The sequence below is a fragment of the Elephas maximus genome, chromosome 17, assembly GCF_024166365.1.
Source record: "Elephas maximus indicus isolate mEleMax1 chromosome 17, mEleMax1 primary haplotype, whole genome shotgun sequence".
Lineage (NCBI taxonomy): Eukaryota > Metazoa > Chordata > Mammalia > Proboscidea > Elephantidae > Elephas > Elephas maximus.
In genome coordinates this window covers 61,497,561-61,518,012 of record NC_064835.1, presented here as the reverse complement: position 1 = coordinate 61,518,012, position 20,452 = coordinate 61,497,561, and the positions used below count along the sequence as shown (strand labels likewise).

The 20,452-nt window shown below is 50.5% G+C and overlaps 1 protein-coding gene across 3 annotated transcripts in view; it reads right to left on the bottom strand.

Moving 5' to 3' along the window:
• The window catches only part of DCTN1 (dynactin subunit 1), a 31,824-nt gene extending 12,134 nt beyond the window's left edge, over nucleotides 1-19,690 (bottom strand). Inside the window, exons 1-5 of one of the 3 annotated variants that reach the window (XM_049856932.1) lie at nucleotides 19,604-19,690; nucleotides 18,864-19,093; nucleotides 4,990-5,235; nucleotides 4,648-4,726; nucleotides 4,416-4,450 (exon numbers count right to left, since the gene is read on the bottom strand). In XM_049856932.1, coding sequence (XP_049712889.1) covers nucleotides 4,416-4,450; nucleotides 4,648-4,726; nucleotides 4,990-5,235; nucleotides 18,864-18,875 — 372 coding nt within the window. In that variant the 5' untranslated portion in view covers nucleotides 18,876-19,093; nucleotides 19,604-19,690. Of the gene's footprint in view, nucleotides 1-4,415; nucleotides 4,451-4,647; nucleotides 4,727-4,989; nucleotides 5,236-6,904; nucleotides 7,209-18,863; nucleotides 19,094-19,603 lie in introns of those variants that run through there. The other 2 variants (XM_049856933.1, XM_049856931.1) reach the window with 2 other exon arrangements.
• Nucleotides 19,691-20,452: the final 762 nt, after the last annotated feature.

Sequence of the window (20,452 nt, the reverse complement as noted above, 5' to 3'; positions counted from 1 at the left end):
CAGAAAACCAAAGGCAGCAGCTGGTGGAGGTCTCCAGAGACCAGTCCTTCTGAGAAAGACCTCTCATTCTCCAGCCCAGAGTCAGAGGCCCACCCACACACCACTCCCAAGGCCTTTCCCAGTTCACCACCTTCCCTTCAAGTGCTAGACTCACCAGAGGAATCCCTAGAAACCCCACAGTAAGCAGGATAGGAGCCCAGAAGGGTAAGATCAGGCCCCAAAGGCAGAACAAGGCCATGGTCCTTCCCCTCATGTCCCCAGGACCAGACCCTGCAGCAGTCTCCATTCCCAGGCAGAGGGCTCAGGTGTCGGGACCATGAATATTGCATTAGCCAGAAGCCCAGAGCTCGGCAAAGTAACCCCACCCAGCTGCACGAAGGAGGTGGGGGTAGGCAGCAGCAGAGAGAAGCTACTGCTCTAAACCAGGTCCAGAAACCCCTCAGGTCACCTCTAGTGGTGAATGGAGGATGAACTCCAACTCCCAAATGGTGTTCCTGCTACCCAACGTCTCACTGCTCTGGCAAAGACAAGATTCAACTTGGACCCTATTTCCAAAAGACACCAAGCCCAAGGAGACCAACCCCCAATCTTCCTGCCCTAGGCTAAGCCTCGGAAGCTCGGGGTCAGACCTACTCTGGGGTTTCCTTCCCACTCTAGTCGAGTCCTGCTGATACAAACACCAGGTGGGAGATGGGGGAGGGACGCTGGAGGAACAACCAAGAGTCATTCTAGCAAAGGTCAGGAAAGGCAGGCCTGAAAGGGCCTGAGACACCTGGGCCTGCTTCCCCAGTTTCCACCATAGGAAACTCTCCCTCAGCCACTCTGTGGCAGCGACTGACTGAAGCCCCAGCCTGTGAAGCCACTGGGTGCAAGGCCCGGAACACGGACTCAGACAGCCAGGGCCAAAAACAGGCAGGGCAGGGAGCAAACGCTTCTTCTGCTCAGGGCATGGGGCGCGGTGGTGACACACACCTCTCCTGGATCCCCACTCCTCCAGCCCTGCCGGCATTCCCCAGCCAGGTAGACGGATGAAGTCAATCGGCCCCCACCCCCACCCCAGCAGCCTGCTGCCACCATCGCCCTGGCAACCCGGCTGCAGGACCAGAGCAAGGAAGAGTACCTTTCGGGCTGTCGGTGCCTGTCTCATCATTGCAGAAAACCAAAGAAAGCAGGGAGAAGAAAGAGAAGGAGGCACAGAGGAGGATGGACGAACACACGGAGGAAGGACAGACGAAGGGAGGGAGGGAAAGAGATCGAACAGAGGGAAAGGCGGCGGAGACAGGAGATTAGTGCATCAAATCCCAACAATGCAGCCTCAGCTTCCCGGCCCGGCGGCTTCCCGGCCTGCAAACGACTGTGGCTCCGACGCAGAGGCCCCGCAGGTGCGCAGCGGGACAGCCCGTCTCCAGCAGGCACTGGAGGGGCGCCCGGCCCAGTTCGCCTGCTTAGGCTGATGGCAGCCTCAGTGGCCGCAGCACCAGCTCCACCTGACGTCATGCACCCACCCTCCTCTGCTCCGTGGGGGTGGAGCCACTGCTCCGCCGTCACCTAGCAACGGCCCGGCTCTGCAGGCTCCTCCTCCTCCTCATGACTGGACAAAGCCCTGCGCAGCGCCCGCCCTGCTCCTCCCTCCGGAGAATAGGTTCTGGCTCCTTCCCCCCCACCCCCACCCAAGACCTTGCTCCAAGCAACTGCGGCAGGGGCCATCCCAGAAATGGCACCCTATGGCCAGGGCATCACTGGACAGGGATACAGGGCCCCACTGCTCCATCGCTCTCTCATACTTGCACTCCCAGCCACACAACTTCATCAGCTCCACTTCTACCTGGAACACACTGATAATCCCCCTACGGTCTCACGCATTTGGTCTCATCAGGCACACATACTCAGAGCACCCCTCCAGCAACTGGCGTCAGCCCTGAGGAGCGCACACAGTCATGAAGAAACCCTTGGGAACATTCTATCTGCGGAGCAAACTAATGACAGTGTTTGGCTTTTCTCCCCCACCTTCCCTGATTACAGGCAGGTTAAAGCCTGTCCCTAAAGGGCTTCCAGAAAGGACTGGGCACTTTGCAAACACATCTGGGGGTCTCTTAGGCCCTCTCCCTCAAAGCTCATTCATTTGCTCCTGCAGTTCACTCCCTATTCCACAGGGGCTCAGTGATAATGCTGTGAGGACAGTGAAGAGGGAGATGCGAGAAGCCGGGGCCTTGACTGACACTTTCCACCCTGAGTAAAGAAGGTGCTGTATCCCAGCATGGGCAGCCCAGACTGGGCTTTGCCACATTTCCTCAGGCAGCTGCCAAACCCCCAGGACTTGGGCATGGTTTGGGCCCCAGGCAGGGTCAGGTCAGGCTTTGGGCATGGTTCGGGCCCCAGGCCGGGTCAGGTCAGGCTTTGGGCATGGTTCGGGCCCCAGGCCGGGTCAGGTCAGGCTTTGGGCATGGTTCGGGCCCCAGGCCGGGTCAGGTCAGGCTTTGGGCATGGTTCGGGCCCCAGGCCGGGTCAGGTCAGGCTTTGGGCATGGTTCGGGCCCCAGGCCGGGTCAGGTCAGGCTTTGGGCATGGTTCGGGCCCCAGGCCGCAGCCTGACTCCTCCACAGACTGCAGTTTCATGCTTGTCTCTATTCTGGGGACTGAGGTCTGATGGGAGCCCCAACCAGGAGACAACAATAAGGGAAGAAGTTAAGTTTCCTACGACCCTAGAATGGGCCCGGCATCCTTAAGGGCATTATTTTCCTTCTTACATCCCCATTTCCACCCAGAGCCAGGACCTCAAAACAAGTACCAACATGTGGTCTCTTCCATGGCAAGACTCCAAAGCAAGGGACCATCACCAACCAGGAGTCCAAAAAATGCTGTCCTTTCCCCTCCCACTGCCCCAATCCAGTAGCTCTCCATGCAATGCCACCGGGGACTGAGACACGCTGGCGACAAGGAATTCACAGTATCCTACATACAGCACAGTACGTACACGACAGACAGGCCCATGCAAGTCAGAGACAGCTGGGGCAGAGGCCCAGGGCAGGGTCTGGTGTGAGGAAATGGTCATGACAGTGACTGAGAGTTTAAAAGTAGGGGGGAGAGGGGGTAACACACTTGAGCCCACTCTGATGACAGCTGGTGGAGGGCTGCAAATGGTGAGAAGGGGTCCTCAGGCATGCCACCAGAGGAAGCGGGAGGTAGGGAAGGACTGATGGGGCAGAGTGGAGGTGTGCATTCATGGCAGCACCCACCCACAGGAGGACACACAAAGACTCTCAGGCTTTCCAGCTTGGGGCTGTTCTTCCTGTGCTGCTCCCTGACCTCCACCTCCTTGCCCAACCACCTCACTTTGTACTTCCCCCACCCCCAGTGTCCCTGGTCTATCCTCCCACTGTCCCCCAAGCTTAGGCTAAGTGAGAACCCACTGTCCAGTAAATACTGTATTTCAGAAAGCAGTAAAAGCTGCTATTTACAGGCTCAAATATTGGGGTCTCTGACTAGGAGCCCTGGGGGAGAGCAAATTGTCCCTACTGAGTGCTACCCAGGCTTGGACACTGTACCCCTAATGGATCTCTGAAAGCCAAAGCCACCATTTCCTCTGGCCATCCCAGCCTCAAGGTTACACGCACATGCATGCAGCAGTCCAAGGACATGCAGGACAGCTGGAGGGGGGGCTCATGGTCCCCACCCACCCAGACACAAACAGTAGACACACCACCTTCTTCGGCTTCATTCCCCGCTGCATGAGGAGTAGGAAAGGGCAGCATTAGAGAACAGAGGTCACACTGTGCTAGCTGGCCAGATCTCCTGGGTGTGGGTGTTAAGACCAATGCAGGCACGTGGAGGTAAGTGGGGGAACACTAAGCGAGATTAAGGGTCCCTCAGGGACCACCTTCCAGGATGTCCATACCCCAGCCCAGAGAAGCTGGAGAGCCTGGAGCCCCACCTCACGCCATGTGTGGAGCGGCAGAGGGAAGCTATAAAGGGCCCTCTGAGTACAACCTAAAACAGGTGGCAGAGGGCCTGGCTCCTTGCCATTCACTTGTGAACAGGAGAGCTCCTTCCCCTTCTAGCTCCTACTCTGCCCCCAGCCCCAGGGCCTCTAGATCTTGGCATCCTTGGGCACCAAAGTGTGGGAAGTTGGCAGTGCTACTGGTATCAGACGTGTCCTTCCCATCACCCCCAGTTTCAGTCCCATTTGACCCTGAACTTCTGAACCCTAACAGATTCTCCCTGCTACCATCTTTACTCTAACCCTAAAGCAGCAACTCATGTCCCGAAAAGCTTCCTTCTCAGGGGATTGGAGAGACTGAAAAGCTAACTCCGTTCAGACTCACCTACTGCTTCTACCTGCCTAGGTCTCCCTCCTCTCTTCCTCTTCCCTCCCTTTCTGTCTTTATCACTCCCCACTCCCACCCCCAAACCACTCACCAGTTTGCTGGTCTTTGCAGCTGCATCAGTTCCCTCTGTAGAAAGAAAACAAAAACAAAGTGTGTGTTTGTATTAAAAGGCGGGGGCAGAAAACATGGCAGGGTGGGGGAGATATCAAAAGGGAATATGGTGGTCATGGAAAAATCTCAGGATCCACTGTGGCTCCATGTTATTTGAAAAAGGCATGGAGACTCCTGGAGGTAGGGAGGCAACTTCAGTGGGTGGTTGTTACCTCTTTTGAGGACCTTTGAGGCAGAAGAATCTGGTGTCTCTGGGGAAGTGGTGTCTGCTCCATCTTCAAATATCTGGATCTGAGGCCACAGAACAGACTCAATACAGCCAGATCAAGAATGGCTGTAATATAGGCCACTTCCCAATCCCCAAGCAATCCTGGAGTAGAGAGCTGCTTCCCTAAGGATGGATCTCCAATCTTCCCTACCTCCCCCTACCTTTCTGCCTCCCAACCAGAGGCTCAGTGCCCATGCCCAGGAAAAGGGGGAGCCAACACACAAGCTGCACATGCAATAGAGCATATGCACACACACACACACACACAGAAGCAGAGTGTGAGTACCTGGGACTGGCGCACAAAGATACCATGCCCTTCATCACATGTGAAGTACTTCCTGCCTTGGACGGTTCCATCATTCTTGCCCTTTGCTTCATCCAGGATCACGCCTACCCATTTGCCAGTGGCGAAGAGTGTGGCTCCAACATAGGCAACAGTGCCTCGGTAGCCTTTTCCAATCACCTCCACACGGGAGCCCACTCGCAGAGGCCGGGCGCTTGCCTCTGCGCTCATCCTGCTGCCGCTGGGCGTCTGAAAGGAAGACACGTGCAAGCAGACACAGTTAGGGACCTCATGTCAAGAGTGTCATCCTAATGCATCAGGAGTGTCCCAGCCAGGATCCTGGACTTAAAAAGGACCAGAAGTCATTCCCCTGAAACTCATTCTCAGAGTGAAGTGGGGCCCCAGATTCCCTTTTGAAAAATGTCAATGATGTGTTCTTCCAAGATTTCTCCAAACCACTCTGGAATCTGCCAAAAATCTTGAGAGCTCATATTTACATTTTATAAAAAATCAGAATTCATTGATAGATCTGTAAATGTCACCACATGGCTGCTCTCTCAGGGGCACTGCCCCCAGTTAGGGGAATTAAGCTTGAGCACATAATTCAGTTTAGACCAGGCTCCCCACAACCCAGTGCTCCGACTAAGGAGCCTGAGCTGGGAAGACAGACAATTCATTGGGTGACCCTACAGAATCCTGTTTTCCTTCCCACTATCGCCTGTCCTTCCTGTACTCTACACAGCTCTCTTAAGCCTCTCTCTTTCAGAGCCATTACAACTGTGTCTCCTTCCAGACCCTCAAGTCACCAGCACTCCTGGATGCCTCATCACAGCCTATTCAACCATTCAACTCCTTCTTCCTGCCTGAGCTCTGTTCCACCAACTCTCTGCCCCCGAGCTTTGGAGATCCTTCCCCATGCTATGCGGCTATAAGAGGTAAACAAAGGCCAGGAAAATCGGGTACCTCCGCTTTGTCCCCTACACTCTATCCAGTGGTCCAAATGGATGGCTCACAGATGGGCAAGCAAACAAGTAGACTAAGATACTGCCCTTGGGAAGTGCTCAGCTTCTGACACCTCCGTGATGACAGGACACAACATGAAATTAGGACCCAAATAGGCCCATGGTTAAGAAGAAAATCACACCTAGGCCATTTTTAGCAACAGCAGCTCCACAAACCATGGCCTCGCAGCAAACAGATGAATGAGGCATGAAGAAGTGGCCCTGTGGTCCTAAAGACCCCACAGGACTCCCTTCTGATGCCTCAACTCAGCTTCAGAAGAAGGGAGCCCTATCAGAGGCAAGGAAGAGCCAGGACACTTTCCAGCCCTGTCATTCCTAACTCCCTTCCCTAAAGAGCTCATCCAGGGAGGTGAAGATACAGCTCCCAGGGGCTCTGGGCCCCCAAATCACACCTGCGACAGCAGGGTGCCTCTCATGGACAATAAAAAGAACTGACAGTGACAGTAAGGCTGGCTCCAGACTCTGAGACCCCCACCTCACAATTCCAATAAGCCTCTCAGAACCAGGTAGACACAACAGTGGGTACAAATTCCAGCTCGGCCAGAAGAGAGAGAGCAAGTGACAAACAACAAAGAAGCTCTAAAGAAAGGCTGCACTGTAAGGCCATTTCAACCCACCACTCCATTCTAAGTCCCCAGGATTGCCCGGCCCCCATCAGCAACCACTGGCCTGAGGTCCAATTAGAGTCAAAGGCCGGGTCTAGCCAGTTCCCATTTAGGGCCCAACTCTGTCCATCTGAACCCCATCAGGGCTGTGAGGGCTCCTTGGAAACCAGGCTGTGAGCGCCCCATCCAAGCTCCAGCCCGCCTCCCCAGCCCCCATGGCGATGATGTCCACTGGTACCCAGGCCCTCTCCAGCAGCCCTCCCAGGCCCACCCCAGATCAGGGCCACTTACCCGGCTGTACACGTGCCTCTTGCTCTGGGCCATGTTGCTCACCTGGCTTCTACCCCCTCCCCCAGCTGGCCAGGGACAGAGAGAAAAGGCAGAAACCTAGGCAGGAGGGTCAGGGCTCCAGGCCGTCATGGACAGACACAGGAGCCATCAGATCCAGCCCTCCCCAGTCCATGGGCCTCACGGGGTAGCCCACCTGGGTAGGGGTGGGGGCAGAGATGGGGGCTGAGGCACAAGTCCCCTTTGCTGCCAGAGGATTCCTGAACCCAGAGACACCGAATCCTGCTTGCCAGCTGAGGAGTCTCACTCTGCGCTAGTGCTGCTCTAGACTTGTCAGGGACTGTGCTAGCCTCTGGGTCCTAGTGCCCCCCTGCTTCACCTGGGCCAGACAAGAGGAGCAGGGACCAAGGGCTAGGCCCATATCACAGACCCTCGGCACTCACTCCCAGAGGACACTGTCCTAGGGCTGGGAGCACAACCCTAACAGTTCCTCCTAGTCTGCACCCCCTCACCATCCCTGCTCCCCCACCCCCAAGGATGTGAGGCCTCAGCAGGCCCACAGCATCAAGTGACACTTCAGAATGGTCAGCTGCCTAGGGCCTCCACACAGCCAAAATTAAGGGTCTCTCGCCCCCTTTCTAGTGTTTTCTCTTTCCCTCATCTCTGAAGTCTAGGCTCAGGGTTCAAAGCCATTTTGCGAGGGTGTAGATTTCAATCTCACACTGGACCTGAGGAGCCAGGTCCTACCTAGCAACCAACAAGGGGAGGGGTAGTAATGGAGCAATTTCCTGCACACAGCAAAGCGAGTCAAGTACCCCAGACCCCCATGCTGGCAAAGCTCGCCAGTCACTCTTCCTCCTCTCTGGTTGTTCCAAGGGGTCAGGCTCTGAACCTCAAGAGTACTGAGTTCAAATGGATGAATAAGGGCAGGGGGCAAAAGCAGAGAGCTCCACTTTCCCCTTGCAGACAAGGCCCAGCCCACCTCAGCACCTGCCCCTTGTAACCTTGGCCTTGCCTCCTAGTGTCTCAGACCCTAGGGCTCTCTTTAACAGAAACAATGAGATAACTTGTTTTTTGTATTTTTGCATTTCATAAAATTTCTTCAATAACCATGTGTTACTTTTGTAATTAAACTTTTTTAATATAGAAAAACTATGCATTCTAGGGAGAGGTCTCCTCTTCATTCACTTACTCACGTATCATTTATTTATGCATCAGGGGCTAGGAACTGACAGACCAGGGTCCTGGCCTAAGTTGGCAACAAGGTTGGCCTGGAGTCTGACATATGGCCCCACTGGGCACAGTCTGGATCCAGAGCCCCAGGTCCAGGAATACCTGTCTTTTCTGCACTGGGCTTCACCAGCAGAACAGCGACTTCCCAGTCTAGCCCCTATCTAAGGCAGGCCAACTACTCCAATATAGCCAACAGCCAGATATTTGGGCCCAAAACACCTCTCCACATGCTGGATCCTGGCCAGACCCCTAGGAAACTGTCTCTCTCCTCTTCTGCAAAAACTCCATGCTGCCCCCTCCCTTCCTTATTCACCATTACACAGAAGGGCAGGGCCATAATTCCGAACCTTTAGCCCCAGTCTGATGGGCAAGCCCCTTGTGGAGTGGGCCTCACAGCTTCACAGCACTTTATAGTCTAGAGGGCACCTTAAAAAACACCATCTTATAGTGCATGATTAAGGGTGTCAGCTCTGGAGTCAGGCTGCTTATGTTCATTCTTGGCTTCACCACTTGCTGGCTACATCAACTTGGTCTAGTTATAGAACATCTCTGTGCCGCAGTTTCCTCAGCTGTCAATTGCGAGCAATCTAAGAACGTATCTCAGAGAGCTGTTACGAGGATTAACTGAGATAATCCATTTAAAACACTTAGGATAGTGCCTTGTATTTAGTTAAGTGCTCAATAAAAGTTAGGTTAATAGCAACACTAAGAAGCCCTGGTAACACAGTGGTTTAGTGCTCAGCTGCTAACCAAAGTTTGGTGGTTCGAACCCACCAGCCACTCTGCAGTTTACAGTTTGCTTCTGTAAAGATTACAGCCTTGGAAACCCTTTGGGGCAGTTCTACTCTGTCCTATAAGGTCGCTATGAGTCAGAATTGACTCGACACCAACTGGTTTGGAATAGCAACATTACTGTCACCCTCATCACATGTGGACATATGATAATGCTGACGAGGAAACCGACGCTGATAGAACTGCACAACTTCCCTGAAGTTGCACAGAAGGTAAGGAGGGGGGCCGAACCTGGAAGCGAAGCCTGCCCTGGAGCCCTCTGCGCTTTCTACCCTCCCTCACTGTTACCACACATGCCACCACACTTCCATGGCCATGCTCTGCCTCTAGACAACACCATCCTCAAAGATTCAAAAGAGCTCAGAACTGAGAACAGTCTCACAGCTCACTGACTACAGAGACCAGGTAGATACAGTCACAGGTATATACAGTCTTAGAGGCTGTTTCCTTTCCTATAAAATGGGAATAATATTTGCCATCTCTACATTAGTGTTATGAGGCTGAAGTAAGATAAAGCACATATAAGTGCTTCATAAAAAGTATAGAAGCTGTAGAAGTGCAAAGGAAAATTGCCTGAGGTGGTGGTGTTGTTAGGTGCCGTCAAGTCAGTTCCGACTCATAGCAACCCTATGTACTACAGAACGAAACACTGCCCAGTCCTGCACCATTCTCACTGTTGCTATGTTTAAGCCCATTGTTGCAGCCACTGTGTCAATTCATCTCGTCAAGAGTCTTCACTTTTTTACTGACCTACCTTACCAAGCATGATGTCCTTCTCCAGGGACTGGTCTCTCCTGATAGCATGCCCAAAGTATGTGAGACAAAGTCTCGCCATCCTTGCTTCCAAGGAGCACTCTGGCTATATTTCTTCCAAGACAGATTTGTTCGTTCTTTTGGCAGTCCCTGGTATGTTCAATATGCTTCACCAACACCATAATTCAAAGGCATCAAGATGTTATGTAAGTCTTAAAATATCTAGACAATAAATAAGAAGTTATAGACAGGAAAAAGGTAAGCTAGAAAGAAAAGGAGTACCTGATGGTGTTCTCAATTACAGGCTGTTTTTTGGGTATGTGGAGAGGAAAAACCCAAGAAACACTGTAACTTGTGAACACTATATGACTAGAGACAGAAATAACTTTCCTTGACTAGGGAATATTAAAGAAGCCTTATTTGGCTGAAGTAAAGAATTCTAGATGAGTTCTTCTACCAAACTATACGCCTCCGAAGCCAGAACCCATGATTTTTCCTCTTTATGATCCCACGGCACTTAGCTCCTGGAGTCAAATATTTATTGAATAAATAAACATTCATCTTGAGATGTACTAGAATGCAAGTATGGACAGGCAGGAACTTTAACATCACGAGTAGATGGACTTGATCCAATAACAGGAAGCCAGTCTGGTTCCTGAGCAAGACCAGCATAGGGAAAGCTGTTTCAGGAAGATCAAACTGGTGGCATGTGCAGAATGGTGTGGAGGCAAGAGCAACTTCACCAAGGCAGGGCTAACAGCACGAAGGCTGCTGAACAGGCAGCAGAGGGTGAGGAGGGTCTGAACCAGGGCCATGAGAGAAAGAGAGCAAGCAAAGGAATGGGGCCTCTTCAGAGATGGTACAAAAAAAAGCACTGAAAAGGCCCTCTGATAAGGCAGCATGCCCGCAGGTAGGATCATGGGCTCCAGGGACAGGCAGGCTTGGATACAGGTGTTGGTACCTCTATCTCATCTGTCTAACCCTGGGCAAGATATTTAACTTCCTCAGCCCCAGTTACGTCACCTGCAGAAAGGGGGACATAATGCCTACCTCATGAGGATGTTGTGAGGATTAAATAAGATTTAAGTAAAGCATAGCACAGTGCCTGGCACAGATTATGTGCTCATCAAATGGTAAGTATCGCCTTCACCATTATTGAGAGGGTACAGCAATGATGACTTGCACACAGTAGGAACTCAAATGTTTCCTGGATGAATTAACAGATGACTAAACGAGCAAATATGTAAATGAGTGAATAAATAAATGACTACACTTGGAGTTTTCAAGCCTGGGGAATGGGAGAATAATGATTGAAAGTACTGACAGACTTGGAGAAAAAATGGAAAGGGAAACTGACTATGTTAGGAGAGAGAAAAAGAAGTCCTGTTTTTAGGGCCATCTCTGGGGCAAATTTAACTGTGTACGCTAACATATTTAATTCACAACCTCCTCTGAAAATGAAACTGTGACACAGAAAACATAGATTCCATTATCTCCACTTTACAGGTAATGGAATTGAGTCTCAGAAGCTAAATGACTTGCCCAGGTCTCATGGCCAGAAAATGGCAGGGGGCACATTGGACTAACGTACAGGTGGATATTCCTTCCACAGCACACCTAGGCCCCAGCCCGGGTTACATCAGACAATCCTGTGTTACTTGTTCCCTCAGTAAGGGAGGAAACAGACACTCCTTTAATGATACTTTAATGAAACAAATTTTAATGAGATTAAATACTGCCAAAATGTCTAGAAAAATGGGAATGGGGGAGTGGAGAATCCGTGTCTAGTAAACAGGTTACCAATGGTCTTGGAGAAAATTCCAGACAATGACAAGGAAATGAGTAGACTGTTGGGAGTTAAGGAGGAACTGAGAAGGAACAGCACCCAGCCAGCACCTTTTCCACCTTGTTCTGACTGGCACACAAGCATCCTTTGATCCTTCCCTTGTCTCACCCCACTGAGCCTTGATCCTGGGGTCACAACTGTCTGCTTTTCCTTATCCCTCTCCTACAGTGGCTGGTTTAGAACCCAGGCAGGCTGACAGCTGAGTCTACATGCTTGAATTAAACAGCATTAGGCACTGGGTAAAGGAGCCAAGGTGGCACATCAGTTAAGCACTCAGCTGCTAACTGAAAGGTTGACAATTCAAACCCACCCAGCAGCTCTGGGAGAAAAGACCTGTTGATCTGCTCCCAGAAAGATTACAGTCTAGGAAACCCAATGGGGCAGTTCTACTCTATCATGTGGGATTGCTATGAGTCAAAATCAACTCAATGGCACCCAGCAACAGGCACTGGGAATAGGGTAGTTTGGTTGCAAAGAGATGAAAAGAAATACAAACAGTTTAAATTAGAGGGTATGGCAAGATCCAGGTTTTCTTAACACTAAGGCAAGGTTGCACATCTTTGAAAGCACTAGTAGGAAAGGGACAAGTTTGGAAGTTAAGCCCCTCGGGAGTCAGGAAAGGAGAGTCTGCTTACTGAGTGCAGAATGGGAACTGGGAGGTTAGAAGGCTATCCAGCTGGAAGGCTTCCTATGGGCTCCACACACCCACAGGAATCCAGACAGAAAACATACCAGAGCCTTTTGTTCCTAGGTCCTACTACTGCACCTGCCTTACAAATCCCATACAGATAGGACCTAGACCCTAAATGGATGTCTTCCACATCGTCAGCATCTCATCATTCCCAGAAATGTCTGCAGCCCACTCCCAGTCTGAACACAATCTAAGGCTCTCTTTGACAGAGACAGTGAGCATGCCCCTGTCCCTGAAACACCCAGTGACTTCCAGGCCTACCCACAAAGGGCCCAGAACTCTAAAAGCCAGGAAGGGAAGGTGCATAGTATGTCTCCCATACCCTCCCCCTCCATAAAAGCACTTTTGCAGGGAGTCAATGAGCACGCAGCCCTGTGCTCAAGAACTGCGCCCCTCTCAGTGCTGTCAGGAGTCCCACTTAACAGCCTGCTGGAAGTTCTGCTGGTTCCTACCCTTGAATCTATCAGCAAACGCTGGCACTAGGACCCTGCAGACAGAGAACCCCGAGTCTGCGCTCTAAAGAGAAGGATGCACCATTTCACAACTTCGGCAAAAGCCAAAGCAGCCAACAAAGCCACAGCCACCTCGGCTCTGCTGGCTCTGCCTTTTGGGCAGCTCACCAGCCACTTCCCAGAAGCACAGCATTCTGTCTTTTCTCTTCTTAAACACACGTCATCATCTGATCATAATGGAAATCAATCTCCTTAAGCCACCACGCAAAGGCGTATCCATGGCAACCTCCAGAGGAAGGACACAGAGATGATGCTCCAGTGGCTGCAGCAGGAAAAGGTAAGTCCGTTTCCCTTCCATCCACTCCATCCCATCACTCTCCCCTTTCACTAAAATCAGGTATGTACAATACCTGCAAATTCTACCTATCACACCAACCGGGACAACACAAAAGATGAGTGTTAATAGCAATTATGATTATGTTACATAAGGTCTGCCTAGTCTCATAATCGAGTAGCAGAAAAAAACTCTCTCTTCCCAGGGGGTGGGGATGGGAACAAGGTCTCTCGTCTCAGGCGGCACAGCCTCAGCCTGCAGAACCTGACAAATCACCACTAGTCAATTGTCTTCTTAGTTAGGGTGCTGGGAGATCACTCAAGGGCTTCAGAGTCCCCTAGTAGTTGCAAAAAGCTGGTAGCAACACTGACCCCACTGCCCTGCCCACCCATGCCATTAACAGGCCCACCGACTGGCATGGTGAGACCCCCTTCTTAGCAGCCCTAGAATCCAGTCCTTTAAGGAAACTGGGAGTTGGGATTAAATTTCTGCCTCCTCTGATGCCTCTGGGGGAGGAATGGCATTCCTGGAGAGGTAAGAGATTCATCAAACGGAAGTACTACCAAGCCTAAGTAAGCCTGCATGCCTCAGTTTCCTCTTCTGCAAAACAGGGGCAGTAACACTACCTTTCTAGCGGGGTTGTTGTAAAAATCCTGTGGGGGAAAAAAGCACTTAGAATAGTGCCTACTATGAGGTGCTCAATCTACGTTAGCCGTATGAGGAGGAAGGAAAAGCCTACACGCAAGATTTCACTTCAGATGGCTACTCCACACTCTGGGAGCTTCTCTTTCGCTTTCCTCAGGATAAAACCAAAAAACCAAAGCCACTGCCATCAAGTTGATTCCGACTCATAGCGACCCTATAGGACAGAACAGAACTGCCCGCCTAGAGTTTCCAAGGAGTGCCTGGCGGTTTTGAACTGCTGACCTCTTGGTTAGCAGTTGTAGCACTTAACCACTACGCCAAGGATAGCTGTTCCAAATTCCCATGACCACTTTCACAACCCTGTCCCTGCCCATGCCCATGCCCACGCCCCCACCCCTCAGTAGATAACCTTGTGGAGAAAGAAAACCGAGCCTATTAGATAAGAATTTCTTTGCAAATTTAGATAGACCTGCATCTGCCACTGTCTCCTTCTTCCTACTTCAGAGGAGACAGTGTCCCCTTCTTCTCAAGGCCAACCCACCACCCTCCTATGAGGACCTGATTTAGCAATCACCTTTTCCTTGTGCCTTCAATTGTACCCTCTCTACTGGCTCTCACACATCATCCAATAACCACGCTCAGGCCTCTTCTGTCCTAGTCCCTGTACCCCCTCCCCAAGCTGCTCAAAAGCGGGTACATGCGCTTGTCTTCACTTGCTCACTTCCTAGCCACTCGGTCTTACCACTCCACTGAAGCCGCCTGCACTAAAAAAGTAAAAAAATCCTTGTGACACAATCTCGTAACTGCCCAGTCAGTCTCAGGTGGCATTTTCCAAACTCATCTTATTTGATTCCCCTGCAGCTAAGAGGGTGCTGATTCTCCTCCTGGAGTTTTCTCCTCTCCTAGTTTCCTGGATAACATCCTCCCTTACCTTGTGCACCAATCCTTCTCATCTCCTGTCCCCTGTGGTCTTCTGTAAGTACAGCTGGGGGAACTCATCTATTCCGGCAGCTTCAACCACCACCTACACCCACTGACCCTAGGCAAGACTCCCTTCTGACCCTCAGTCCCACACCTCCATCTGTCTGCCATGTGCCACAGACACCTCAAGTTCAACATGACCCAAAACAAACTTGGTATCTTCCCCCTGAAAAATGTCCCTCTTTTCAACTGGCACCACCATCCACCCAAAACAGAAGACAGAGTCATCCCCAACAATTCCCTCTCTGTTTTCAACCGTCATTGCCCAAGAACAACAACAAAAAAAAACATTGCCATTGGGTCGATTCTGACTCATAGCAATCCTATAGGACAGAGTAGAACTGCCCCACAGTTTCCAAGGAGCACCTGGTGGATTCAAACTGCCAACCTTTATGGTTAGCAGTTGTAGCACTTAACTGCTACGCCACAAGGGTTTTCAGTTAGTCACTAAGTCAGGTTAATTCTATCTCTAAAATCTCTCTTCGATTCATCTCTCCATCCCACTGACATAAACTTGAGGTCAGGCTTAACCCACTATTACAAGAGTCTGCTGATCTCCCTGACCCTAATGTCCTTCTTTAGTCTACTTTCACAGTCGGTATCCCAAAACACAATCATGTCACCTTCCTACTTAAAAACTTCCCTGCCACAAAATTGAACCTTCTAGCACAGCAGTAAAGGCCATTTAAAACCTGGCCTCATTACCAGTCCAGCATCATCAATTACCTCTCCTCGATCCCAAAGTTCTCTTATATTCCGGCCACTTGGATCTATTTACCTTACCCCTTATGCCTCTGCAAATTTTGCAGACACCTCGAGGGCCATCCTTCAAGGCTCAGCTCAATTATCACCTCTTTCCAGAAGATTCCCCTGATTTTTCTATGGAGAGCTAGTCATGCTCTGCCCTAACAAAGTATTTTGTACGTTACAATACCATGTTTTGTTTAAAATAGTTTCCTTTATCCCAGAGTGAATTCCTCCAGGGCAGAAAGTTTTTAATGCATCTCAGTACCCTAAACACTTAACACGTGCTTTGCACAGAGAAGACACTCAACCTCAGGCTCTAGGGATAGAAATGGGCTGACAGTGTCTCAGAAAGTAGCTCCATACTTAAAGACCACCACCATGGGGGAAATTAATGGCCAATCCCAACCCCAGCAGATGCGGGTCTTTCCTCCTCAGATAGGGGCCTGAGAACCTAAAAAGCACAGGACAGCCTCGGCTCCTACGCAATTTGGTATTGATATCATCTCTCAAGCCCTTATCCTTCCAGAGTAAAAGGACCACAGAGAGACCTCTCAGCTCTAGGTGAAGTGCAGCTCTTCTGGGGAAACTGCTTCAGTAGGGCTTTCGGGGTATCAAGGACCTAGTCTCTGCTGCAGTAAGGCCTTTAGGAGGCATGAAGGAGCTTGAGGAGGCCAGGCTGGTCACTTGGTACAGGGGCAATTGTACCAGCCTGAACTTCAAAACGGCAGTGGTATAAAGCCAAATTCAGAGTCTCCAGGATAGCGAGGGGTCTTAGGTGGTGATGGTTAGTGATTCAAAACTACCCAGCAGTACCGCAGAAGATAGGCCTGGTGATGTGTTTCCATTAAGATTCAAAAAAAACCCACTGCTGTCAAGTCGACTCTGACTCATAGCCACCCTACAGGACACAGTAGAATTGCCCCCGCAGGGTTTCCAAGGTTGTAATTTTTACGGAAGCAGACTGCCACATCTTTCTCCTGCAGAGTGGCTGGTGGGTTCGAACTGCCGACCTTTGGGTTAGCAGCCAAGCGTGCTTAACCACTACGCCACCAGGGGTATTTTCCATTAAAAATACAGCCAAGAAAACCCTATGGAGCAGTTCTGTTAACATATGGAGTCACCATGAGTCAGAATCAATTTGACAGCAACTAAAAACAAGAGGATGGCACTTGGCCTCCTCAGAGGCACAGACGACCCACTTCTCATTTTCCCCTGGCATGGGACAGACAACCCACATCCCCACAGCACCACCCAGCAGCTGTGAACAGGACAGGCAACCTAGAAATCCTCTACTGCAACCCCTCCCAACCCATAACTCCAGGCAGTCACTAACGATAGAGCTGGTAGAGTAAAACCCAGAGTGACAGTTGTCAATGGTATTATGATTCTTCCAACTACTTTGACTCCTCCCTAGCAACTTCTCCTTCGTACCCTCATATACAGTCAGGCCCAACTTATCACTTCTTCCTTAAAATTGCCTCCTTCACCCTTCCTTTCTCCTCCATTATGACTGTCATCACTGTGGCCTGCCATTTAATAGCTTTGAGAAAGTTAAGGCAAACCACTCACCCTCTTTGATTCATCATCTGTAGAGCTGGGTAACAGCTGTTCTGCCTACCTCACAGGATGATTAAATCAAACAAGATCACACCTGTGAAAAGTTCTGTAATCTGCGAAGCGTTACACACATATATGTTGTTACTGTCAGGTGCCGTAGAGTCAATTTCCACTCAGAGACCATGTGATAGAGTAGAACTTCCCCATAGGGTTTTCTAGGCTATAATCTTTATGGGAGTGGAAAGGCATTATTATCACCAACCTAAGTCATCTATTTAGTCGGCAGTTCGAATCTGCCAGGCGCTCCTTGGAAACTCTATGGGGCAGTTCTACTCCATCCTATAGGGTCGCTATGAGTCGGAATTGACTCGAGGGCACTGGGTCTGGGTAAGTCACCTATAACTGACATATGAAGCATATCGGGATCCCTGCCCTCTCCCTTCCCCACTTCCAGCCATAAAATATATCACAGGAAGACAAATATATAGCCAGTTTGCCCATATAATCACCTGCTCTAAACCTTTCACTGACACACCATTTCTTACAAAATAAGTGCCCAACTCCTGATATGCACCTAATGCCTAGCATGCAGTGAGCATTCAACTGTGTGCTGTCCAACAAGTCCCTCCACATTGTGACGCCAAGCTTACCTTTTTACTCCTCTACTACAGGACGCCTTTCCCTCAGCTACTTTAATCAAACACTCCTGGGTCTGAAATATGCAGTCTCACCTCTGTACCACTGTCAGCTGCTCAAGGTGCCTTCCCTAGTCATGCAAGCCCCAACCACCCTTCAAGTCCAGCTAAAAACCCACTACACTCTCTGTAGAACAAGAACTAAATTCAAAAGGGAGGAATTTGGTACATCACGGTAGAATCAAGGGCAATTCAGTTTGGAGAAAACTTGCTAGGAAGAGCTATCTTCTAATACTTTAAGAGGCTACTTTTTAGAGAGGGACTACACTTTGTTTTCTGTGTGATTCTAATAACCTAGGACCAACAGGAGGGAAGCTGCAGGGAGATTTCAGCAACATGAAGAACTTCCTTACTGAGTTATCCCAAGATGAAATGGGTTGCCTTATAGGAGCCCTGGTGGCAGAGTGGTTAAGAGTTCAGCTACTAACCAGAAGGTTGGCAGTTTGAATCCATGAGCAGCTCCTTGGAAACCCCATGGGGCAGTTTTACCCTGTCCTATAGGGTCACTATGAGCTGGAATCAACTCAACAACAACAGGTTTATACGTATTAAGCTCCCCATTACTTGAAATGTTCAAGCCCAAATTAGCCATTTGGCAAGGATACTGTAGATGGAATGCAACTTGATTGAACTAGAATCACGGCATTTTAGATCTGAAAGGAACCTTAGCGATACTCTAGTCCAGTCTCCTATTTTAAAGGACTGCACAGGTGAAGTGCCTCGCCCAAGGCAACACAGTTTGTTCTGGAGAGGAGGACAAAGACCATGGTCTCTAATTCTCAACCCAGTGATCCACACCCTCGCTGCTCAAAGTGTGGGGCAAGGACCAGCAGCATCAGCATCACCTGGGCACTTGTTGAAATGCAGACACTATCTGAATCTGCATTTTAACAAGATCCTCAGGTGTATGCACCATTAAAATTCAAAAAGCACTGGTCTACACTGCCACTTCCAAACTATGAGTTTCTAATTCTGGAAATGCATTTCCCAGACTCTTCCAGATGTTAAACAGATTTAACAGATGTTAAACCGTGGTACCCAGGAAACAGTACTTCCCAGTCAAATTTGGGAAACTCTTCATACCAGATCCCCAGTTGGAGATTCATGGTAAATATCATTAGCATACTGACGGCTCTGAAATGTTCTGCAGTAAGGAAAACTTTGTTTAACCATGAATTTTCCAAACATATTGGCACACAAAATGCCTTAAAAAAAAAAAAAAAGGGTAATCATTACCTCTTTTAACATCCTATGGCTCAGGCTTTGGCAGTACACCAGGTGAAGAATGGCACTCTCTAGCTACCTCATTGCTGACTCTCGGTGCCTTAGCAGAGCAGACTAGTAAGTGGTCAGTGTGGGCTTGTCTGCTCGCCTCACTGCAATCAATGAGGTTGAGTTTCCAAATCACTGACTCTTTACAAACAGCAAAGTCCCTCATCTGCGTGCATGAGCTGTGGTTCTTCTGCCTGAAGACAAGAGGGATGCGCAAGATGACTTCTCAAGGGTCATCCTGCCAGCTAAGGCGGATCCCAAGAGTGGGAAGCACAGACACACCAAACCCACATCCAGGCTCCCAATACTGAATCTTTTTTTTTGTTTGTTTGTTCCATCTGACACAAACTTTTCAATCATGTGCCCACAGGAACCCTGTGGCTCCATGAGATCAGAGATGCCTAGGACGTTCCCAGGAAAGAAGGGGGCCCTTGCACCCCGGAGGAACTCAGGGGCGCAGTCACTGACCCCAGGAGAGCACTGAAGAGCTCAGGTAGGTCGGACCAGCCTGGGGTCAAACACTCAAGCGGAATCCCCAGACCTGGGCGGGCACCCACCCCTGCCGCGGCCCACCCCTGCCGGCCCCTGCCCCGCACGCGGGGCTCCGTGGAGTGCCCCAGGCCAGCGCCGAGCCCCCCGCCGGGACCGCACGAATACACAGGGAGCGGCGGAGGAGACGGTTGGCAGGGTCGCCGCCTCCATACCTGTCCTGTCAGGGGCTCCGCGCGCCCGGCTCCAGCCCCACCGGCGACCGACGCCCAGGACTCTGCGGCCCCGCCCCGCCAGCCCCGCCCGCTTGGGCTGTCCGACTCGCCGCCCGACCCCGCCACGTTCACCCCAGACCCTTTCACCCCGGAGACCTAGAGGAGCTCTGGGTCCGGGGAACACTATCGTCTTCCCCGTAGTCCGGCCTCGGTTGAGAACTGCGCGCCGAGCGCGACCGAGGCGACATCGAACAGGCACAAAGTTGGACACCTGGGGCGGACTATGCGCACGCGCACTATGCCTGGGAAGTCGATCAGGACCATAGGAGCGGCGCGTCTCGGCGAGCGCCCTCTGTCGGCGGAGAGGAAACAGCGCAGGGGGGCTGGAGGATCCCTTTGCGCGCTGCAGTAGGTAAATGGATCCACCAGAGGATCGCTAAGCTTATGAGTAAAAATACGGAACTGTAATTAAAGCAATAGTGATAAACCATATCTCGCTGATTATCTTGGGGAAAAATAAATTTTGCTGCTACTCAGTGTTATCTCTCAGGTGGGGAAACAGGAATTCTCCTGCCCCATTGATGGAATTGTAAAATAATGCAAATTTTGGCTTTTTTTTTTTTTTTTGGTTTTTAAAGAAACATTGAAAAGTGCAAACTTCTTGACCCAATGCGCCCACTTCTAATAATGTAGCCTAAGGAAATAGTCGAACAACTGTGCAAAGATACTTGTACAAGAGTGTTGGGAGAGCTGGGATTTGATAGACATGGGCTTAAATACCAACTACTATTTACAAGCTGTGTGAGATCTTGGGCTGGTTACTTAACCTCTCTGTGCCTCTGTTTGGAA